The following is a 24,520-nucleotide window of genomic DNA, read 5'->3' as shown; positions in this document are numbered from 1 at the left end:
ATCGTCCGCCCACACAAAGTCTATTTTAACATCTTTCGGTTTCTACCTGAGAGGAGAAGAATCATAAGTGCCTGCAAATCTTTTCACTCTGTCGCTATGCAGCAGCGTCTGGTGTGTATGTTCTTCATGTATTGAGGACATCCGGAGTTTAGCAGTTGAATACTGATCCGAATATTGAATTTTGTTATTCTATTTGAAACCACGGCCACCCAAGAAAGAGAGAAAATAAGGAAATAATATGGTGACTGGCAGGCATATTGTATTTTTCTTGGAATCAAAGGGGAAATATGGATTAGTCTATGAGGCTCTAATTTGCAAAATGAGATTCATCTCACCATCGTTGTCAATAGCAAAGGGCACATTGGGAGTGATGATGTCATAGAAGCAAATCTGGCTGTACTGCGGGGAGCAGTCGGCATCCAGAGCCTCCACGCGTACGATTCGGTCAAACAGACGCCCTTCTGGGACAGAGGCCTCGTAGCGACGCTCAACAAACACGGGGGAGAACTCGTTGACGTCGTTCACGCGAACGTGCACGGTGGCCCTGAGGAAAGCAGGAGCGGGAAGACAAACAAGTAGGGAGATTACTGGAACAACAGAAAGCAGTACTGGATGCACAGTTTTTACAATGCATAGCTAGAAGAGCCTCAAACACTGACTTTGATTATTGCTGAAAGGATTAAAAATCTGTCTAAATTAGGGGGGGTGGGGGTCTAACTTGTGGGATTTCTTGCTGTTGACTCCATCAGGTCCCTCTCCGCAGTCGTAGGCCTGGATGGTGAAGCTGTGCTCCCGCTGGCTCTCACAGTCCAGCGGCTCCTTGGACCGAACCAGACCCTCACCGGTGGAGCGGTCTAGGACCACAGCTTCAAACTGGACCGAACCGGATCCCGAGGGGCCATTATGGACCCGGAAGCCACAAATTTCACCTGGGTGAGGGAAAGGGGGGCGGCGACAGATAGTAGAATCAATGATTTATTTATTAAATTCTTTATTAAAAAGAAAAAAGCATTGTCTGAATTGGGAACTCTACACTAATGCGAGGTTACATAACTAAACAGAGCGGCTTTGCATTGGCTTAGCTTTGATTGATGAGCATTGATTGGTTAAGCTTTACTCGTTATCTTTAAAGCACTCCACGCTGTGACTCCATCATACGTTTCTAAGTGTTTGTGAACTATATTCCTCCACAGTACACCTGAGATCCTGCAGCACAGCTCTGCTGCAAATCCCCTGGTCCAGTCTAGACTAAAAATGAAGGCGATCGTGGCGTCTCTGTTCTCTGAAAAAAAGCTTCACCGTTCAAATGTATCTTCCCAGCTTTGAATCTCTGCTAAAAACTGTGCACATCTCCTTCAATCAAACAGTTATTTTAATGTTTTCAGCAGCAAAAATTCAATTTAATCAACCCACTGTCAAGTTTAAATAAGTTATACTGCATAAATTAGGACAAACAGATCACACGTGATCCACAGTGGGAAGGGAAATGTCCCACAGTGCTACATTATTGAACCAACTGTGACAATTTATTGTAATATTCAGCAGATTGTAGGTCACATCATCCATCCTTACACCAGAAATGTGCCGATAACTATCTAGATATTGCTTTAAGTGGCACTTTATCTCACGCTGGGAGTCATGATCAGAATAGAATGAAACAGATTGCAGCTGCGACTCAAAATGAAGCGGATCTTCCCTGGCTGACATAAGTCGAAGGTTCATGCGCAAACAGCTAATTTCCTCTTCATTCTTGACACGGGTCCAATAAATTTCAGGGAGCCCCTGAGTAATTTAAGTTGATCTTTTATAATTTGACTGAACATAGTTATTTCCAGGTCTGCAAGTGCAAACACAATAACCTCATTTCATCAGGCTGCAGAGCGCCGCTGACTGCTCCTGCAACGAAGGGTTGAATTACACTATGATGGTCTAAAAATAGTGGACTCTGTGACTGAATGCATTGCTTTTAATATAGGGACCGTCTGTTGGGAAATATGGCTGGAAATGGCAGCAGTCTGACATCTCGAAGTGAAAAATGAGCACTCGTGTTTACTAGTAAAAGTTCAAGTACGTAAACTGACATAAATAAACCTCAAACTGGCCTCAGAGCTGCAGCATCAATCTGTTCATAAAATTAAAGTCACATCATTTCCAATTTGACCCAGTGAGATGATTTCGGTCCGGCTACTCGAGCAGATGATTTGACCTATTTTACCGCAGGCTTCACATCAAAAATGTTCGCATCAACTTAATGCTCTTCCATGCTTCTTATTGCAGTTGGTGTTACCAGCGTAGTGAAGTGGAGCATCTTTGTCGAGGGCAAAGAGAGGGGGATTGAGCAGCACGGTGTTGTCGTTCTCCATGACAATCCCCTGGTACTCTGTCTCGATCCATGGCTTGTGCTTATTGGCTAAACGGCACAGAGAGGAGGCTTTGGGTTAAATGGAGCAATTAGAAGGAACCAATGCATCTATTTTTAACTCTTCATTATGGGTGAGGACATGGTGAGAGTGTGCACGAGTGGGAAAAATACACGATGGATGTGAGACAGTCTGAGCACGTTCACAATCTCACAGTTCGCCCCCCAACCCCCTTTTTTCTTCTCCATCATGGACCACCTGCCCTTGTTCATGTCAAGCACCACTCTGCACACCTTCCTGTCTGACAGTGTAATTAAAGCCAGTCAGATTTCTCCCTATCACACACACACAGAAATATACTTCTCATATCAATCACCTAAACTGACCTGCCACAGGCGCCTCACAAAAAAAAAAAACAGAGTCAGAATCAAATGCCTCAGGTTTACTCTGAATTTAACCTTTAATTGCAAATTAATTATTCATCCTGGTGCTGAATGTTCTGTGCTGAGTGATCAAAGGGCGAGTTAATGAGCCAGAAGGATGATGATTTTACACTCCAGCAAAGAGCAAAAACAAAAGCCGGAGTGCCCTCCCTCTGTTGTCCTCAATCTCTTAACACAGAGTCTGAAATCAGACACAGGCAGACTTTTGTTGGCAATCACTTTGTTGTCTTCACAGTGAGTTTTCTCCATAAAGTCTGACTAGAACTAATTTTGCTGTCTCGTCTGAGAGAGGAGAGGGAACAGAGGAAAAATGCTCCTGGTTCTGAATCTGATCGCACCGCTCTCCCTTCAGAGACGGCGCCGGGGTGTCGTGTGAAAGTTTTCTGATTCTTCACAACACAAGACGCTTTTTATTGTCGAACTAGCTTAAGAACATTGGAGGAGGTATTTCCATTTTACTTGCTATTACACTTTTTTAAAAAAAGCACGCCGTAATGTATTTTTCATTTAAGCCTGTCACGCTCCGTCGCTGTATCTGAAAATGGGCTCGGACTCACCAGCTATAATGGGCTTTCTGTTAAAACTGAATTTGCTTATGAGGTTTTGTTGTGCTTTAATGAAACTGCATGCAAAGACGTGACTAAAAACAGACTATTTTTAAAAAGATATGCCCGTTTCTGTCAAACCCCTTCATCTTCGGGTGTGACATTATGCTGCTTTGTCTTGAGTGTTTTTGCAATTAAGTGGTTAATAATTAATCCACATATCAAGAAATTAATCAAGAAATTAGGCAGATTATGTGACAATGAAAGTATTATTAATTGCAGCGATAGCTACATATACTTTAATAGAAGGGTTTTTTTAATTTATTTATTTTTACATTTTCACAAATGTCCAAATTATATATGCATCCTTTCATTATTTAATATGACATAAAAGAAAAATTACTGAGCAAAAAAGAAGTAAGGAGCACAAATGTGAGCGTGCCAGACAGTTTGTAACACCAACTGGTTCAAACCAATTTTAGCTGGCACCAAACACATACTGAGGTTTAATACCCAGCCCTAATCAAAGACATTCATCCTCTCCTCCTCCTCTGTTTCCATGGTCCTCTGGTGTGTCTCTTTTTTGGTCATTTATCTCCTGCCCTCTGTCCCCTCTGCTGATCCCCCCTTCCTCCCCTGCCCTGCCCTGCCCTGCTATAGCATTAATCTGAGCATCAGGCCTGTGGATTACATCCCGGATTACAGATTGAGAGGCAGCTCACTCCATCTCTCTTCCTTCTCTGTGTCCCCTGGCACTCCTCCCCTCTCTGTCACTCTATCGCTCCACAACATTTACCCACCCCTCCTCACCCACACACAGAAATAGCCCAGTATCTCACACTTTTCCTCTTCTCTTTTCCCTCGTGTCACCTGATCTCACGTACCACCTCTCTATACCCCCCACCCCCCACTTATCAGCATGGATCTTTTCGGCACGTCCTCTCCTGTCACACCTTCTCCTCTTTCTCTCCTAACACCCCCCTCCCACCCCACCTCCCCATCTCTCTGACACTCCATCTCCTTCAATCTCCTCATCTTCCCTGCGTTTCCACTCCTCTACCTTCTTCTCCTCTGACATTCTACCTCCGCCCGTTTCATCCGCCTTTCCTTCAACACGATAATCACAGGAACAATGATGCTGAAGCAGAGTCATGCTTCTCCAGAATGATAAATCTGCTATAGGCGGGGGAACAGATTTATAATTTTCTCAGAGTCACACCACAGGCGACACAGACACACCGGGTCATGAACATGTATGAGGGCTCAGACGTGCTGCTGAACGAGCGAGGCGTCGAAGCTGTAAATAAAGGAACAGTTCGGGCCAAAACAGCCACGGTCCTGCCTCAAAACCATCATCTCAATACTTCACAATTAACAGTCAAAAGGATGAGGAACTGACCTTTGTTGCCAATGGCAACCGAAGTCAAGCAAAGGAGGAGGAAGGAGAGAAAATTCATTCTGTCCATCTGAGGGAGCAAAGGAAAAAAAAAAGGAGGGGGGAGAGGGGCAACAGGGTGGGGGTGAGGAGAGAGGGGGAGGAATACAGTACATGCATCAACAACTGATCAGCAGTGAGAGGAGACAGGAACAGTAACAAGACAGAGACAGATCAGGCCTATCAACTGGTGCTGCCTGTGTGTGCGCAAAAACATCACTGTGCAAGAGTCACGTATGTAAGACCTACACAGCAAAAAAAAAAAAAAAAAAAAAAAAAAAAAAAAAAAGAGGCTACACAAGGAGGAACATGAACGATCGAGAAGCTGTTCACCATCACGAGAGTGGCGTGGTTTCAGCTCGAGAGCCCAGGATAGCCTGTGGATCACATGCATACCTGCTCAGGAGTGTGTGTCAGGAGAAAAGGTGGCATGTGTGTGTGTGGCAGTGTGGGTGTTTTCCCAGGTTTTCATTGTGGATTGTTGGAGCTGAAAACCCCTCAAGGACTCATTCTTCAGATGTGGCTGCAGCTGCATTTCCCCCCCTAACCTAACCTGATATAAGAAACCTCTATTATGTTTTCACCTTCACTGCTGCAGTCCTCGAAAAGCTACAGGACAGCACAGATTAAACCAAAAAAAAAAAAAAAAAAGAAGGAGGCGGAAATATATCACAGAAGAGTCCATCTGGTCACAGGTTGTTCAAGGCTAGACACACAAACACACACATTCAGGAGCAGAAACATGCGACTATGCGACAATTTGCAGCCGATTTATATCACAGCCTGCCTGCACTGACACACATTACTACACAGCTCCGGGTACATGGCTGCCGATAGCCGTGTTCAGACATCGCATCGGGAACCCGAGCAGGCTGAATGTCGCAGAAATGAAGGTCTGCTTGAGCAGAAACTTGCAGGTCTGACATTACCGTGCTGAGTGCGGTGATGCTCCTGGTTGGTACCCTGCCTCTACGCTCGCAGCATCCGCCTCTCACGCCCCTGCCGCTCGGCACAGCACGGCAATCCCCCCGCAGGCTGCAAACGACCCAGTCCTCCAGGTGGAGACGCACACAGGCGGATGTTCTCAACAACCCAAGACCCGGACAGGAGGGTTAATCTCCAAGGCTGTGTGATGAGATGCGAGGAGGATGAAGACACCGATGGATGCCCTTGTTTTTTTTTCTTTTTTCGGCTCTACGGAGGAGGAACGGGACCAAAAAAAAGACGGTAGGAATATTACGCTGACGTCCCCTCCCTCTCGGCGTTTCTTAACCCGCCCACACTGCGTCCTTCTCCCTCTCCATCTCTCTCTCTCCGGCCCCCACCAGCTCCGTACCAGACTGCTGCTCTGGCTGTTTTTTGCTGTTGAACGCACATTGAGAGTGACTCAGACCTCAACACAGCAATCCATCTCATCACGTTTATCCCCCCCCTCCAACAAATAAAAATAAACTCCAGCAGTAGCATCATGGTTAGATGAGTAACACACGAGCTGCCCCATAGGTTTTTTTTTCTGTTAAGATTTATTTTCGGATCATTAGTTTTGCCACACAAAGCTCCCATGTCCACACTGCAAAATGACGTCATGTCACCCCCCTTTTGCCCCTGTAAGGCACATGAAAGCACAAACATATGAACTACAGCCAGAGGTTGAAAGCAGCATTTTATTTAACATTACAAAAAAATAATAATAATTACCCTCCCCATCTCCTTTGCCACATACATTTTTTTTGTTCCTTTCTACATCTTTTAGGAGTAAGGCATGAAGAAGTCTCTTGGAATAGCAGTTCACATCAATTAATAATCACTGTGTCATGTATAAATATTACCAAAAATCTGGGCTGTCGTTACAGCGAGGTTCGTCCTCTCCATGGGTGTGCGTGTGTGTGTGCACCGGCCTCAGAGGCAGAGGCCTTTCTCCAGCAATGCATGGATCAGACATAACAGCCCCCCCACCCCTTAGAATAAAGGAGGCTTAGTAGCCAGGACTGTCCCCTCCCCGCCCCCCAAAAAAACACCATTTTATTAGTTTGCTTCCAGTTCAAAAAAAGAAAATTGCACCCCCTTCTTAAAAAAAAAAAAAAAAAAAAAAGCCTGTTTCTCCCCCTTTTCATATAAAATCAGAACACCAAAAGAAGCAAAACAATTAACTGTAGTGACTGTAGGGCTGTTCACTTTCACAACTGTGCATTTTCAGAGTCGAGGGGCTTGAATCGAGGCAGACAGAAAGGCGTAAACAGAACAGAGGGAGAAGAGGAGATGTGGCGAGAAGAAAACCATCACTGAGGAAAGGCTGGAGAACAATGCAAATCGTTTCATTAAATCTTATCCAAAGCTACAAAAAAGTTCATTTTCAGAAAACATGTTAACTTTATAAAATTCAATTTTTTACCCCCGCCCCCAATAACAAATCAAATTAAATCCAGAACAAATGTACTGTAAAAACATTCATTAATACAAGGCCATTTAGAGTTGGGTGTTAGTGTACAGTGTGTGATTTAGAGTGCTTGTATAACCACTGGCAGCCATTTAGAAAGAAGAAGCCCTGATGATGAGGATTACCATCCATCTTCTTATACATGTCGTAGCACAACATCAGAAAGTGCCACATGTGTGCTCACACTTCCTGCTCAATGTGGACGTGAAATAAAGAACGCATTTATAAAAAAAAAAAAAAAAAAAAAAGAGCCAAAAACAGACTCTGAACCCATGACTTGTGAGCGTGTGCAGTTCTGTGTCGACAGCAAACGAGTCCCACGTGGTGAAATTTTAAAAAGAAAAGACAAAAAACAGGAAATTGCTCCTGACTGGCTCACAATTAAACCCCTGTGGCACAATGGTAATTTCCTGTAAACATCTCTCCAAATGTTTATAAAAACACCCTCCCCGCCTGAAACACAAAAATATATAGAAATTTATTTATTTTTTTCTTTTCAAACATGGACATATATTACTAAAAGGCCTTAAAATATTTTCCGTTCTGCTCCTTGGAAGTCGCAGTTCCCTTAAGTGAGTATTCAGTCTCAACGATGGATGGACCTGAAGGAAACAGACATGTTAAAAACCAATCCACGCACAACTGAAATGTCTTTATTTGCTTAGCAAAGCTGTTCAAGTTTGCTTACCATGCCAAGTTTTAGTATCAAGTCTTATTCCTGCTTCTTCTCTCTCCCCTCGTTTTTAGGCACCAGTGCCTTACGGAGGTATGGCATTATTAAATATGCTACTAGGAAGAATAGGTGACCACAGAAATAAACAGAAGAATACACCTGAGGGGGGAAAGAGAAAGAAGATGGAACAGTCAAATCACAACCTGCACGTGCAACTCTCAGTTTCTCTCTGCTGAAACCTGCCTGGCTGCTTTCCAGCTCTCAGACCATCTGTGTAACCCACTTAGCCACTCCATTTCCTAAATAAATGCTTTTTTTGTGCTTTGTTGCTGACTGTTCCTTATAAATCTCCTTTAAGGCAGTACAGAAAAGAAAGACGAAAATTCAATCCCATCAGTCTTTTCAGTGGCTTTTCTTTTCATCGACGCAGCGGGAGTTCTGACACGGAGGCCTCTTGGGGGGGGGGGGGGGGGGGTTGTCTGGCAAGAATAGTAACTTGAAACTTTTTGCTGTAACACAATGTGACAACACACCGAAAAAGTGCCAATCGTTGCATCATGAATAGCTGCAGTTTTTTAGCACCCGATAAGCCTTCAAGTTTAAACTTCACCGCCTCCGGTTCTCCTCTAGTCTGAGGTGCTTTGTATGTTGCACAACAAAAGATGTGAAATGGCACAAACAAAAATCGTGTTTGTGTTCCTCACAAATGACCTTCCCGGGGTCGAGTTCATAAAAGAGCTTTCAGTGCAGTACTTAAGGTTTTGTTATTGGCTGCTGCTGAAACGCTGCAGAAAAATTAAACAGACACAGACGTGGTCAGGTTTTCCGCCATCGGGGCAGCACAGCGGTATGTCACAAACAGCAACTTTGTAAACACAGCAACTAGTTAATATCATAAATCCAAAGATCACTGCACACTAAAAAATAGCAGCCTTTGTGGCTCAAAGTGTGTATTAAGCATTTAATATTAAGATAATATTGCACATGTTCATACACGGCATGCTTTAAGGGACTGATGTGGTTGAACTTTAGTCCTACACAGAACTTTGAATACCCGCATCTAAATGTTGTAGCTGTGTACCGTCACCAGGGGGCAGTGTCAAACACACATGGACTGTCTGTTGAGACTACTGTCCTCTGATCAGGAGCTAAGCTAAGGGACCCACAACAGCACAAACACAGTGAAGTGAAACAGTGTTTCAGATAATGAACACCGCTCCCTGCAGCTGCTCATCCTGCTTTTCTGATCTTTGATCATTTTTGCCACTCCCTTTCCTTTGTGGACAACTATGCTCTCTAAATCAGCATTCTACCATCGAGGGTTTTTTGTTTGTTATTTTTTTGAGGACAGCATGTGAGCACATCTATATTTGATAGCTTGACTTTGCATAGCCAAATACAAACACCCGTAGCACAGCCACCACAGGTGGGACGCAGAATCGCTGCAGGTGGGGTGTGGACAAATATGAAAAATAATGAGTGGAACTAATTTGAATAAATGATTTTTTGTGCCTAAGGGAAAGGAAACAAAAGTTAACTCGTGCTATTATGATCATTATACTCATATGCTATTATTTTTTATTGATAGGATTCATAAAACTGTGGTTCTGTCACAAATATCTGTGGGTTTGAATGGAGAATATTCTTATCTTAACTGAGGGCTTGATAAAAAGAGTTTGAGAATCACTGATCCACGGACACAAATGTGGCACCACAAATCCACTGAAGTAGGATTGAAAGACCGAAGGTAGGGTTGGGTTCACATCTACACCTTTACAGGGAATTTTCACCTATTCAGCACAGTTAAATTCCAAATTGTATTTAAAGAGAATTGACTTGAAAAATAACATGTTATAGTTGAAACTTCCTGTTCAGCGTGCGGCTAAAATGCATGAAATGCTGCCCTAAGTCAATGGTAAGTCAAAGAGAAGTGAAAGAAGGAACCAAGAGAACTGTGACTTCTGGATTTACCTTGAGCCATTTGTCATAACTGAAGATGGAGAATGCCACTAGAGGATACCCCATGAAGAGCCAGTGGATAAACTGCTGGACTACATAGATGAGTGGGTAGAGTGCACTGTTGGCCAGCTTTGTCAGCACAGGACTGTCCCTTACTAGTGCCTGGGCCTGTCACACAAACACACACAGGTTACATCAAGATAGAAGAATGAATCTATAACCTTAAGTCACAATTATTCTCATTAGTAATGTGCATTTAATCAATAGTAGCAGACTATTGTAGATTCAATAAGAGCATCACCACTCCGTTTATAACAGAGCTAATGCCACAGTTGTAATCAATAGACATTAAATGCAACACTCTTAGTTTATACAGAGCACAATCACTACTTTCTGAGTAAAACGTGCAGCTCGAGTTACAGGGTGCAGAGCTGGGACTGGGTAACTGACCTGTCGCTCCACGGTGATGATGAAGAACTCCATGGAGAAGCACAGGATGTACCCGGAGTGAAGGCCGTGCCAAATCGATAAAAAGAAGAGCGTGGCCACATGAGATAAAGTCTTATTGCCCAGGAACTTCAACCGCTTGAACACATGTCTTTGTAAAGAGGAAGGAAGAGGAAAAAAACAATAATAAAATGAGCTGGCTGTATCCACAACCACAAATTAAACAACAATTTGTGAATATTCATCCACTTTCCACAAATTGGACACACAGGTTCATGGTTTCTACCACATTACCAACTACTTCGCTCACTTTAGTTAATTCATTTCGACTCATTTTATGACACAGCACTTTATTTTCAAAAGATGACAGACACACACACACTCTCTCTCTCTCTCTCTCTCTCTCTCTTAATTACTTTTTTCTGTCTTTGAGTTACATATCTGCTGCTCCAGTCATTCCCCGTTAGACGAAAGAGGAGTCTGAGGGTGTGCTGGTTAAAATAGATCTATACAGGTGGATAAAACCACCTGCTGATCTACTGGGATTTTACCACAAAAATCCTCTATGATGGCAGTTCCCAAACTCTGGGCCACAGAGCGGTACTGGTTCTGCAGCAACTATGATGCTAACATGTCAAAATGGACCAAAAATCTCTGAGAAATGTTTCCAGCACCCTCTTGAATCTATACCAAAGTCTAAAAGGGGATGACACCATGGTAGTAGAGTAGAGGTGTACCTAATAATGACTGCTGGTTGAGCTCTCCCTTTTTTCTTTAAAATTCAAGTTCCTGTTTTAATAACAAAACATCATTTTTAGTGGTGTTTTCTTTGATTGACCTCTTTAGGGGACAACCCATTTCTTATAATAGTGTCCGGGTTCTATCCCCACCTATCACAGCTGAGATGGGCTCCACCACCCAGGCACCTGGAATAAGAAGTGTGAAAAGAAACTGATGGAGCTTAGTTTGATCCTTCTGAGATTTTTAGATTTAGTCAGTGTGACATTTTCAGGTTAAATAAACCTTTAACTGTGCGCGTCTTTCATTTAGTCTCTTATAAGTTAGAGTTATAGATTATCTCTTTAACCGGAAATCCAGGCTGCCAAACATGCTTAATGCATCAGCTGTCACGCTGGCGAGCACTCATTCACCTTGAATTTGTGGTTGCATAGCAACTGAGTTATATTAAAACCCAACAACTTTATGTCCTGTACTAAAAGGACTAACTGTGACCCAAACTGGAACATTATAACAACTTAAAAATCAAACCTCAAAACAGAGTTTCTTCTTCTATACTGCATACAGGTGAGAAGCTGCAGTGTTAGCTGAATGGAACAGGACCAGACCAGGGGGTACATGAGGTGGTGCTGTGTAAAAGCTGATAATAATCAGATATTTAACAGCATCCATCCTCCCCACTGTCAATCGCACAAACACGAACTGAGTGATCGTGAATACCAGGACACAATACTGTTTGGATCCAATAGTAACTGAATATTCAAAGCTTTGGCTAGCTGGAGGGACACAGGTGTCTGATTTTATACTAAGGACCCTATCTAATGTTAAAATAAGGGCCATGCTGTGATTTTGAATAGACTGACATTTCCAAAGGTCACTCAGAGAAAGCTAGAAGTGGTAAAAATGATGGTTGGGAGGTTGGCAGTGATGTGCCACTCAGTGAAATAAGCAAGAACTTGCATGACAGCCAGTAATGTCTATAGACTGTAGACGCACAGAGTAACAAGAAATCAGAACATCAGTGATGCAGCAGCCCATCCAGTTCACAATCATTCACAGTTCAGTTTATTGTAAATGCAACCTTGACCACAATATGGGTAAAGACTTAAATCAGGGTTGGAAAATTAATTTCCCCAAGGGGCCACACGAGAAACTGGGACTGTTGTGGAGGGCCACACAAATAAGCTTATAGGAGAGTTTAGTTTATTGGTGAAGACCTCGACAACAGTCCCAGTTTCCAAAAGTTAATTGTTTAAATTCTGACCAGTGCTGTAGAGGAGCAGTAACTGTGGACAAACGACTGACTGACAGACTGACCGACCGACAACGGACATCTTACCATGGCATATGCTGGTCCTTCAGCCTGCCGAACTAAGAAGTATCTAAAAAGTCTTTGAAACTTTACTAAAGCTAACTAGGTTAGCAACAATGATGTTAACTGAAGGAACGATGGTCACAACTGGGAGTGACAAAAATGATACCAAAGCTGAAAACTCAACACTTCCTTAATGAACAAAAATCCAAACACATGAAGGTTCGTGACAACAAACAGTCAATTCTTTTGCTACTTCTTCCTTTGTGACACCCGTACAGAGGGTGAAACAGTCTTAAAAGAGTAGTTACACAAGCACAAGTCCTGACACAAGCAGGTGTAACAGGCTTTCCTGTGTGTTCTTAAAAACACACACAACCCCCCCCCAAGAAACGCAACACTTTCCAAGAAGTCTGTGCTTCAGTTAAGTCACTGAAATTACATTTTACTAGCTTACTATTAGTCTGTGTCAGACACTCATAAAGTTTACTAGCTAAACCTGCTACTGTTGGCTAAGGCAGGAATCCACCATGTGATCCAGATACAGTCACCTCTGGCAGCAGAACATTAAAGATAGCAAAGGGCAAATTGTTATCTTTAAGACTTGAACTTGTGAACCACAAACCAAAAGGTGATGTCACAGTGGCTATGTAGATCTCACATATAGGGTCTATGGGACAGATATACACTTGTAGCAATTGGGGGGAAAAAAAAAAAAAAAAAAGAAAAAACAAACAACACCACAAAGACTAAACCCCAGATCTGTGTGGCGCAATGAAGACACCAATGATTGTAGTATAATGCACGGTGTTTTTTCAAATCATTTCAGGTCAGACTGGCTTCATTTCATAAGCACATGACCTTGCTGCATGTGTATATATTCAAACCACAGTAGTGGACTGAAACTCCAATTAGCATTTTATTTTGAGGATTTTTCTGGAGGTTTTTTTTTTTTTCTTTATTTGGTAAATGGCCTGTATTTGTATAGCGCTTTTACTAGTCCCGCCTAGGGACCCCAAAGCGCTTTACACACCCATTCACACACTAGTGGAGGCAAGCTACAGTTGTAGCCACAGCTGCCCTGGGGCAGACTGACAGAAGCGAGGCTGCCATATTGCGCCATCGGCCCTTCTGGCCAACACCAGTAGGCGGTAGGTGAAGAGACTGTCCGAGCCGGGGCTTGAACCGGCAACCTTCCGATTACAAGGCAAACTCCCAACTCTTGAGCCACAGTCGCCCGTTATTTGTTCTAAATTAAAACCTAAAGCCTGACATTTTCTGCCTAGCAGTGTGGCACTTCTGAATCTGAACACTTAACATATGTTCAGACGACCCTTCTGTATAAATATTTTATACGCGTATGAGAACGCTGAACCTTTCGCCTTCGTTTCCCTAAGGTTTGTGACTTCTTGCATCTTTCATGAATTTAATTGCACACCCCTCAAAAAGATCAGCATAACACAGCCTCACATTAACCAGTGCATCTGAAGCCTTTCATTATTAAAACTTCTCATGTGTGCGCCAGGAGTAACTCAGAAGTGGTGCATTTTAGGCTAAAAATACGACTTCCTTTATAGGTTACACAATGAGCCCAGCAAATGTCAAGCCTGTGATACATCTACCAAATGCCTGAAAACGCTCCATCAACTAGTTCCAATATAATACCCCCTTAAGTCCTAATTGACTTTATAGGTTGCATTTCTACATCCCAGCCACTTTAATTTCCATTTGAGCCCGTTTCTACTGCCACTCTACATCTGAAGGAGTGTCGTGGAGTAGAAAGAGAAAGTAAGCGTGGGTTGGTTAATGTTGTTAAAACAGAGCATGAAATAAACTGTATGTTCAGTAAATTGCTTTGCGCACTGCGGCGGTTGTCGTAAAACTGACACGCTTTCAAAGAATTTCACGCATGAATCTTCAGCACCAAAACTGTCAATAATTGTCTTTAATTGCAAAGTTTTAAAATCCTCCCAGCATGCCTTCACCCACCTGTGTGAGGATTCTTTTATTGTTAAACAGCAGAAAGGCAGAGGCTTTGGTAATTTATTTATTCATTTACTGACAGACTGGCAAGTATGCATATTGGATTGGGCTGTTATTCCTCCCTCTTCCCATTATCATCCAAGCAAATATTTAACTTTTATAGCATGGCTTTGCATACCAGCTAGAGAACGTCTCAGATTTCAGACTGCACACTGACCTGGCAGCCCAGGCGTTTGTGTTGATGTTGAAAGAAGAAATGGTTCCTCCAAAGAGTGGCGTCGTCTCAAAGAGCCACACCTTCATATTGGCGCACGCGTTCCACTGGTGCTTACCATCCACTACTCCATTGTATCCCAGTCCAGTTAATATGCATACACCTTCCTGTAACACATAAAGCGTGCACTTTACTGGCTCATGTAAGATCACACCATGAAGCACACAAACCTGATTAACTGGGACTTCACGCTAAATGAGGTGTGCCTTAAAGAAATGTATGAATGCATGCAAAACTGGCGATACTGCCGACACCTTCTGCAGTTTCACATTATTGAAGCTTTATTAGCTTTTAGTTGTTTGCAATGAGGTACTTGATCTTGAGCAAGAGTCTACTTACCGCTATAACCCAACAGCTGACATATTTATACAAAATGATTTTGCCCCACAGGAGAATGAACACACAGCGATACCAGAATGGCTGCGCCTGTGGAAAGCAAATCGTTTTGCAATTAAGACATTAAAAAAAACAAACAAAAAAAGAAATCTTTTCTTTGTTTATATCGTGATTATTGGGAATGCCATTGCTGTTCTCACCTCATACTCATCTGTTAAATAGTAGCTGTCTGGATAATGAGGACTAAATATCGCATATATCACCAGGCAGAGGAAACCAAGAGCAAACCTCTTCATAGCTGGTACAACACTGAGAGAAATAAGGAGAGATAAAGAGACTTTAATAATGTTAACTGAAGGGCTTTGATACTGGGAAGTTGCTTTCCCCCCTTTAAAAGAGATCTAATAAAGGATTATTGTTCAATTCATTTTTCTTTAACCTGTTGGGAACTTTTCCAGGGCAGTCGGTGAGCTCCCTCGCCACAAGTCTTTGGTAGCTGCGCAGTGTAAACTGGGGACCCACAAGGAAACCGCCATAGAAGTAGGAGAAGCCGCACACCTCGAGCAGCGAGGGCACGGACCGCAGAGCTGACTCCTTCTGCTCTGCGCTCAGCTTGGACTGGAATTTAAAGATGTGGCAAGTAAGCAAGAGGGAAAAACAAAATGGACATTAAAAGGCTCAGAATAAAGGCAGGTTAGCAGACATTAAATTGAATAAAAGACAAATAGGGCTTCACTAAATACTCATTAACTGACATTCAGCTGACGGCTGTAAACAGTGTACTTGAGTATGACCCTTAGCATTCAGCTGCAGTACTGAGTAATGACATCGATGCAGATAAGAGATAAAAACTGAGTTAAAAGCAAAAATCCTCAGATTAGAAAGAGAGAGCAGTGTGGGTAATTAACAGCAATCACAGATGTGCCAACAGCAAAAGAGAGAATTCAAACTAAGCGAAGGAATGAGGAAACAGTAACACCTATTGTTGTAACGTGATTATTAATGGACTGTTAGGTGAAGTCAGGGAAATGGGGAGACGCATTAATGAGTCTGGAGTAACATGAAGAAAACCACTGTAGTGATAGCACTACAGTGCCTACCACAGTACAGAGCTAACAGAGAGCCTGAGCTAAGTGAGACATAAAGCAGAGAAGGCTGAGAAGAAGATCAGCGCAGATCCTCCCCACTATAAAGATTTCTTATTATGTCGCTTTGAGCTGCTGGTAGACCTGCTTTCAGTCCTTTAGTTTCACGTCGTTTTAGTAGTGTAACAGGAATATCTGCTTCCAACTGCCCAATGCTTTGCAGCGCCTGAGGCAGTCCTACTACTATATACCAACTTCTTACAATTGCAACAATTGTTTGTTTTGCAATTAGTCCTCATGTTGCTGAGGACACTGGGCGCTTGGTACCCATTATGCCTCAAGTCCCACTGGATTAAGCCTAAAGCACATGAGTGCACTGTAGTGTAGTGTCATAAAAATGGCATGGAGAGGCATGCAGCTCCGCCTCTGATCATAAACTCTATATCCCTCGTGGAAACTGTAACACTGGCGTATTGTTTGCCGTCTACTTCGGTTACTTCGCTACACATCTGTATGAAACCTGTAGGCACCAAAAGGCATTTCTGATTACTTCCTATTTTACTATAATTATTTAACTAAGTACACCCTTACGTGTAAGTGAATTAAGAGGGCAAGTAGCTGCCACGTGGTGATAATCAAATGTACTTTATTTAACAGACCATCAGTAAGTGAGACTTTGGGTAGGCTGGTATTCTGGAGAACATAGTCTTCCCAGAGGTGGACAGCTCACTAAATTCACCCCAAAGTCAGACTGCGAGATGCTCAGGGAAACTTAAACGTAAAGGTCGTATCACTACGGTTATGAAGAGACTGAACAAGTATGGCTTATCTGGAAAGAGAAAGCCAGGAGAAAGCCTCTTCTCTCTAAAAAGAACATGATGGCACAGGTTAGGCTTGCAAAGTCAGAGCTGAACAAACCACAAGACGCACAGGTAAAACAAGCAGAACGTCAGCCTCATGCCAACTACTAAACACAGTAATGGAGGTGTAACGATTTGGGCTTTTTTGCAGCCACGTGACATGGGCACTTTTAAGTCCGTGAGTCGGCCATGAACTCGTCTGTGTTTTTCAGATTTTAAAAAAAAAAAAAAAAAAAGAAAAAAAAAAAGAGTCAAATGTGAGGCCATGTGTCTGACAGCTAAAGCTTGGCTGAAGCCCAAGGACGATGTTTCCAGGCAAAGCAAATCTACACTGAAAAAGAAAATAATCAAGGTGTTGCAATGGCCCAAAGTCCAGACCTCAACCGCGTGCTAGGGTGGTGGTGGTGAAATGCTGTGGTGGGACTTTACAGAAGCATAAACAAATGCATGCAAACCTCAATGAACTATAATAATGTTGCAAAAAGAGAGCACAGCAAAAAGCTCCTCCACAGCGATGTGAGAGTCTGATAAAGTTACACAGAAAACAATCATTTCAAATTATTTTTGCCACAGGTGGTTCTACAAGCTGCTGAATCACGGGGTGAACTTTTTCCACAGGACTGCACAGCATACAATGAAAAGTCTTTTTCACATGACTAAATATTTTCTATAATTAACTTTTTACGCAAACAGCCCTGCTCGTGTAAACAAAACAAAAAAAACGAACTTAGAGACGTGACTCTGCTGATGCAGAGATTAAACCCTCCCCCACAAAAAACCCAATACAGAAATGACTGTTACATGGTCTAACAAAGATAAATGTTAAGAAAGCCTCTAAGCTAAAGCAAGACAGAGCAATAACTCACTGGTTCCTTCCCGCCATCATAGTAATCAAACGCCAAACCTGCAATCAGAAAAACACAAATTTGTCTATGAGACTATGGTAAAGGCACCGTTACTGTCAGCAGCACTTGATTAAAAACAGCTTAAAGCATGTAAAGGCCCCGCGTGCAGCCTTTCAGGAGGTTGTAATGACATCGGCAGGAAAAAAGGAAAACGATTACTGGGCTACATCAACTCACCGATAAGTTTAAGTGTGAGGACACAGTGTGGCATAGTCCACTTGATGTCATACTCCTCTGTGGCTGTGTAATAATACCCCGCTAGTAGGTATAACTGTAGGAAGATGGCATTCAGGTATCAGATATAGGGTGAGCAGCTGTTTTATTTTTTTAGATTTACAGAAAACCTGAGGAAAGAAAGGACTCACAGGAAGCTGCTTAAAGTTTGAAAATAGAGTTGGCACATTTCTTTTTATGAACGTACTCGTAGTTTGTCAGACTATGGGCATCATAAAGCATGTAAAAAGTGCCACTTCCTTACAGGAAGCGTGTGAATGTGTTGTAAGATTACAGACCTACTTCAATAAATGGAACAAACAGTAGTTAGACATCAACAAGACAAAGAGTAGACCAGAAAATGCAGATAAAGAAATCAGATTTTAAACTTGTGGAACAAACTGCATTAAAAGCGTCCTGTGGATAAAGGAGGGGGCTGGTGCTACAAAGTAAGCCTGAATCACAATTTAGTACCTGCGAGAAAACTAGCAGTGCAGAGATAAACCCAATAAAACCTCACCATTTGAAAGGTAAAGCTGCACAGGATGGCTGTTACCGTCCTTCCCATGAGCCTCAGCATCAGAAATTGGACAAGGACGCATACTACGGAGTGATAGAGCTGAGAGCCTGGAAAAAGAAAAAGAGACGGACACGGTGAGTGGGGGGAAATGGAGAGTGTAGTCAAGTGTGACATGACAACAGTGTTCTTCTTCTACAGTTGAGAATTGGCAGAGACAGAGAGAGGACAACAAGACGATGACATGACAACATCTGACTTGAAACGAACTCGAGGAGAAAGGTAAAGCAACAGACCTGCTGTAAAATCCAAGTGCAGCAACAACAAAATAAAGAAAAGAGAAAGAAATCAATGTTGGCAGTTTGTTTACTACTCCAGCAGACCACTCTCCCAACAGCAAGCACAAGCCACTCAGTTTCTTGGTCTACCAGCAACAGACCTCAAACTGAGGGGCAGGCCCCACTGGGGGTACAAACAGCCTACTGTGGTGGACAGGAGGGGGTGCAGAAGACCTTGCTGCTGCCACAGGAAATTACAGCCTGGATTATTTCTTAGTATTAATTATTTATAAATATTGTGGTAGTTGAGGTATAAACTTTATGCTTTTTAAAGTGGATGTGCCAAAAAAACTGGTCTACAAAAGGTACACTGAGTGTTATGAGTTTGACATTTGTCCTGATGAGCTTTCTGTTTGCCTGAAATAACGTGTTGTTTATTAGTTATCAGACTGAATACGAGCTTTCTTTTAATAATAATGTAATGGCTGCAACTAATGATTATTTTCAGTTTTGTATTTTTTATTTTTGAAAAACACAAACAAGAAAATGTAACCGTTTCTAAAAGAAAGAAATGCAGAATAAAAAGTAGTATATTATGTGATAGCCTAAAAAAAAAATAATATCTTTTGTTTTATTCCAAAAATATTGAAATATTAAAAAATGTTAACTCAGTTTACTATTTTATGAAGGCAAAGAAGAACATCAAATAACTGCGTCGAGCATTTGAGATGCTTTGGCATTTTTACTTGTCCAATAATTGGTGGATCACCTTGGGCTCTGAGAAGCTTTTTATTGCTACTGATTGGAGCAAGAAAACAACTGCCAGGTATGTTTTAATAATAAGTGGCAGCTCGCTGCATCATATGCTACACACGGGTAACAAAGCTGGTTACATACAGGAAATCAATCTACTGTCATAGCTGAAGGGGGGGATGTTTTACTTCCCTGTGACTTGACAAAACTTGATGACTAATCCATAAAAGCGTCAGTGTGGTTTTAAAAGAGGCATTCAAACCGCACTGCATTTAAAAGAAAATGAGGCAAAAGTGCTTTCTGTTCAAGTCCAGCTTCTCCTTTTTTCTTTTTTAAGTCAAAGTGTCTCCGTTCTTAGTCATAAATTTGGACAGCTGCAATTTTAAGGCGTACTTCAACATGTCCACACCTCCGATTTTTTCCTCAGTGTGAAATAATAAATGTGTTCAATTTCAGAGTAAACCTGACAGCTGCAAATTATGATTTGCAAGTAATGGAGAAAATGATAATACCATCAAAATAATCATAAGTAAATGTAACAACTCTAATACCGGTAAAATGAATTAAAAAGGGTAGCATCACTCCAAACATTCAATTTCGAAATTAGAAACATTTTTTAATGTTATAATATTCCTACTCAATTCACATTCAGATTACTCTGCAACTACTTTTATAATTTGCTCATTGTTTTATCCCACGCCAGTCCCGTCCCAGGCACAGTGCCAAACTTTTTCTAGTGTTAGATGATAGAAAACTGAATAATTTCGCCCTTTTTCTTGTTGGAAAAATTTAAAAAAAGCAATGATTGACTTAACAGATAAAACAACTTGACTCTGAACATCCTGAAAACATGTTGAGAGCCTTAACCTTAGAAATTCTGGCTCGATTCATCCTCAGACTGCTATTTGTTACAATTACACAAAAAAGAAACACAGAAAAGCTTAACCAAAATAAAGGAACAAGATCACTGTCAGCGATTCAACAGGAATGTTAACAATACAGAATTCAAAATCAGGTTAAAAACAAATCTCTAAAAAGAGCACAATCAACAGACTGTTAGATGTAAGAGACACAGATACCACGTTTTGGTTAATAACAGCAAATGTATAGATCCTTTTATGCATTTACGATAAACATACATGAGAGCAATTCACTTCAAATCATAAAAGATAAATCAGGTCTTTGGAGACATGCCACTTCATCTCACCAAAGTTGAATGCTGCTAGAGCCAATCCAGAGAACGTGTGGAATAAATGGATAACTGTGGGAGTCTGGTTGAACAAGAACGACCGGTACACCACAGCAAAGGGATACCCTGCAGAACACACAAGGAGAAACAGGAAAATATGTTAATGGGAATTAGAGCGTGGTTCTTCATATCAGCCGAGTGGGCTACTTTTAATCTCTCCTGGCGCTAGCACCGACCTTCTAGGTTAAACACATGACGTGAGGTAGCGCATAACTAACACTGGTGGGTTTGTGTGCCACGTTGTGAGAAGTCAGGCATCTCAAGGAGAGAGATTACCTCCACGGCGAAAGACCAATTCTTTTATATAGCGTGAACCCTTTTGAGGTGAGGTAACAAAAACGTAAAGATATTTATATGATATAAATCTGAAATGTAAAAGGCTACAAACTGAAAAATTTCTGCATGTTAACTTTTTCTCTGCATTTGAAGGATAATGAATAACAGCAAACCACCATCTGTGTCAGCTGTAATCTGTGAGACGCAAAGATCAAGTCCATCCATCCACTTTCATAGCAAAAAAAAATAACAGAAAATAAAACCCACAAAAACAAATAAACTCAAAGTTCTTATTCAGACCGAGTCAGGATATCCACATATTCATTTCACTAATTACTAGTCTAATTCTGGGTCGTGGAACCTATCCCACCTGTCACAGGGAATATCCCGGGCAGGTCACCAGACGACCTGACGGCTCTTCTTGCTTCTTATTTGTACTCGATACACAGTTTTTGTTAAGGTGGTAGAAGAGGTTTGTTGTGTCAGTGTCTGTGGTGGGGACCAATTTTCTGCAGAAGTTGCAGCAACTCAAGTACGGTTTTCTGCTCTGTGTCTGACTTTTCATAATCGAACCATGTCTAAGCTACAGAGGAAGCCCCTCGTTTAGGAACGAGGTCATCTATTTGTTTTGGCTGGTCCTTCTGTGGTGCTGTGGCAACTGTTGCAAAATGTAACCTCAAGCAATTAAAAAAAAAATATTCCAGTAAACAGTGTCTGAAGAGTGAAGCCAAGGCAAAAGTGCCTTAAATTGGCTACCAAGGGGCAACTGCTGGCTGCAAGAAGCGGTCCGACTGTAGAACTCTGGGGTAAAATTAACCTCAGATTCTTTTTAAAGCATCATTTGTATCCATCTATTTGCTCAGGCTAATTTAGGGCTGTGGGAGCTGGAACCTATCCCAGGTGTTAAAGGCCAAAAAGGTGAGATGCACATGAAACCAATCACTTGCCCATCGCAAAGCTAACAAAGAGACAGACAACCACACATTCTCAGAAACACACGTATGGTCAACATGATCAATTTAGAATCACCTATGAGAAACCAGAGTACCCCGAGGAAAAAGCACACACGTACAAGGAGAACATGCAAACCTTGTTCCTGTTCTGCCCTACAACACGGCATTCACTTTGTGTTTATGGTGCTTATTAAAGGCAAACATGGAGGACAAACAGGGTATGTTTTAGGACCTGGCTAGCTCAGCTCAAAGCTTCAGGAATTTAACGTAGCAGTGACAATGTTGCTCTTTTATATCAAGCCTACATTCTGGTTATACTTTTATTAAGCCGAACACGCAACATCTTGCTGCCATACACGTTTACTACCATCTGATAACAGCAGCAGTTTAATACTAAGCTGTACTTTATACACCTCTGTGAGAGAAACATTGGCTTCCAGTGTCTGGTGGCTTAAGAGTTTAAAAATTAAACTGCACACCACTGATCTGTTTAATCCAAAGACTCCAGGAGGACCAAAAAGAACTTTGGGCCGAGTGCCACAGATGGGGTAAGGAAGTCAGAAAGCACTGAAAGACAGATTAACACATTGTTTTTTCCAGGGGTATTTGTAGAAAAGTAAGTAATAGCACCAGCTTTATCCTTTTAAACTTTTGCAATCTGAAGAATCGGGTGAAAAGCCGTTGAATCCCTTGAATGTAAAATCCTACATGCTTCAAGTAGAAACCAAAAGCCCCATTAAGGAAAAGTTTTAACTTTTGTGATGTCCTACACAGCAGTTTATTATAAGTTACTTGACCTACACACAAAAGGATGCACAAGAATGGAACAGATGAGGCAACTTTCGTTGTAGTGTGCAGCTGTTGAAGCAACGCACATGAAGCAACTTCAGGACCGGGGATCGTGCAACAGGTTAGGTGACAAGTTTCCAAACAAAGACTCGTCTGAATAGCCCCTTTCTTTCAGTCTATAGCAGGGCTGGAGTCAGGCGAGGGAAAACAGACGTGTCCATGTGTTGGAGCAAAGTTCAGCAAGGACAGTGTGGAGCATCCTCCCCCACACCATTCACACACCCACATAGGGCTTATTTTGGTGAGGACCCACACGTTCCCCTGCACAGCTTCAGCAACATAGTCTTAAGTTTGAACCCAAAACAGGTAAAAGTTTGGAAAAAAGAAGACCAGCTAAAATGTCCTTACAATTCCAAGGTTTGCAACTGGTCCTCACAAGGACAACTACACGTGAACGCGCGCGCACACACACACCTCTGACAGCTCTAAAGTAGTGCTATGTGTTAATCCCAAAGCACTAAACCAACAAATGTAAAGCTAGACTTGTCAAATGAAATTGAGCACTTGTTCCAGTGTTCAGCTCCCTCCTCAGAGTGTGTCTCCTCTCTGCACAGCTTTGTGTGGAAAAAGGGGAGTAAGGGGGCATATTTTGGCAGCCTGTGCTTCTCCCTCCCAACAACACTGCAGCTATTATTGTCGACCTCGGTGCCCCCAAAACCCCAATCCCATACAACAACGAGCAGGCCACACATAGCTCCAAAAAAAGGGCAGAAGAATGCATTTTGCTGCACAATCCTAGCTTCCCGTTAGGCAGTCCCAACAGGTAGAAAATGAATGTAGTTCAGCTGAAAGCCACATGTTAGCCGTTTGTGGTGAGGCTGTGCAGGAAACTATTCTGAGGGTGTGTGCTTCCTGGAAATAAAGCTACTGTTTGAGGGGCAGCCTGAAATTTAAATATAAAGCTAATGTTTTCGCTACCAACACCAGCAGCCCGACAGATAACTGGATAGTGTCACAGCTGAGTGAGCGTTATGTTAGCTGAAACTATTTAACAGTTACACCACCACAGGAGCAGCTCACACCTAACGTACAGGTTGGTGTGATGACCTCTGACCGCGACAACAACCTGTAAGTGAATCGTGGGTAGAAACTCACCGATTAAAATAGATAAAATGAGTCGAATCGCTGGTTCCGGGGAACCTAAAGACTCCGACAGTTGCTCCAGCAAGGGGGCCGCCATCTTTCTTGTGGGCGGAAACGTCTTTTCGCCACAGTTCGGAGAGCTGTGTGGACGCAAACCTCAACTTTTTAAAGGATCCCTCAACGCCTCCTCTCTTCACCTCCCCTTTATGATGTCAACTTTTTTTTTTTTCGTTTGCTTTCTGAGTTTGTTAAATGAAGATATACTTAATTTATCAAAAAAGGTGGGCATTTGCGAAAAATAAGAAAATAAAGCTAAAATATCAGACGAAAAATATAGTAAAGTAAGATAAATATACATTTAATTATGTTTTTGTTTATGTTTTTTAAGATTTCCATATGTTATTAGCTTTATTACTGCAAGGATTTGTTTTAGTTTAATGTATATAGTGTGGATGTATAAACAAAATATAAACAAAAAGAACAACTGCACAAACATTTATGATAATAGAATAGAATAGAATAGAATAGAATAGAATAGAATAGAATGTCTTTATTGT

At 42.0% G+C, this 24,520-nt stretch overlaps 2 protein-coding genes across 3 annotated transcripts in view; both read right to left on the bottom strand.

Annotated features, from left to right (window-relative positions):
* clstn3 (calsyntenin 3) overlaps window positions 1–6,075 on the bottom strand; it is a 30,030-nt gene extending 23,955 nt beyond the window's left edge. For both annotated transcript variants that reach the window (XM_085423278.1, XM_085423279.1), the window contains exons 1-5: window positions 5,713–6,075; window positions 4,748–4,814; window positions 2,288–2,410; window positions 719–929; window positions 336–544 (exon numbers count right to left, since the gene is read on the bottom strand). In XM_085423278.1, coding sequence (XP_085279404.1) covers window positions 336–544; window positions 719–929; window positions 2,288–2,410; window positions 4,748–4,814 — 610 coding nt within the window. In that variant the 5' untranslated portion in view covers window positions 5,713–6,075. The remainder of the gene's footprint in view (window positions 1–335; window positions 545–718; window positions 930–2,287; window positions 2,411–4,747; window positions 4,815–5,712) is intronic.
* Window positions 6,076–6,386: 311 nt separating this feature from the next.
* lpcat3 (lysophosphatidylcholine acyltransferase 3) lies at window positions 6,387–24,113 on the bottom strand. The gene is made up of 13 exons (XM_085423277.1): window positions 23,976–24,113; window positions 20,761–20,868; window positions 18,526–18,632; window positions 17,970–18,063; window positions 17,754–17,791; window positions 15,382–15,560; window positions 15,143–15,251; window positions 14,946–15,032; window positions 14,550–14,713; window positions 10,303–10,450; window positions 9,865–10,020; window positions 7,909–8,052; window positions 6,387–7,822 (listed from the first exon to the last, which is right to left on the bottom strand). The coding sequence occupies exons 1-12, from the start codon at window positions 24,058–24,060 to the stop codon at window positions 7,933–7,935; spliced, it is 1,395 nt and encodes a 464-aa protein (XP_085279403.1). The 5' UTR covers window positions 24,061–24,113; the 3' UTR covers window positions 6,387–7,822; window positions 7,909–7,932.
* Window positions 24,114–24,520: the final 407 nt, after the last annotated feature.

The sequence above is a fragment of the Rhamphochromis longiceps genome, linkage group LG11 (genome assembly GCF_057381845.1).
Source record: "Rhamphochromis longiceps isolate RC_006_pf linkage group LG11, R_longiceps_female_GT1.1, whole genome shotgun sequence".
Taxonomy (NCBI): domain Eukaryota; kingdom Metazoa; phylum Chordata; class Actinopteri; order Cichliformes; family Cichlidae; genus Rhamphochromis; species Rhamphochromis longiceps.
The sequence above is the reverse complement of the archived record's forward strand: the minus strand, read 5'-3'. Positions and strand labels throughout refer to the sequence as shown.

Coding starts and splice junctions, on each gene's coding strand:
- lpcat3 (XM_085423277.1), bottom strand. CDS start 24,060: ATGGCGGCCCCCTTGCTGGAGCAACTGTCGGAGTCTTTAGGTTCCCCG. Junction 18,064..18,525: donor GCAGCTTTACCTTTCAAATG/GTGAGGTTTTAT, acceptor ATCTTCCTACAG/TTATACCTACTAGCGGGGTA. Junction 10,021..10,302: donor TCATCACCGTGGAGCGACAG/GTCAGTTACCCA, acceptor TTTGTGTGACAG/GCCCAGGCACTAGTAAGGGA.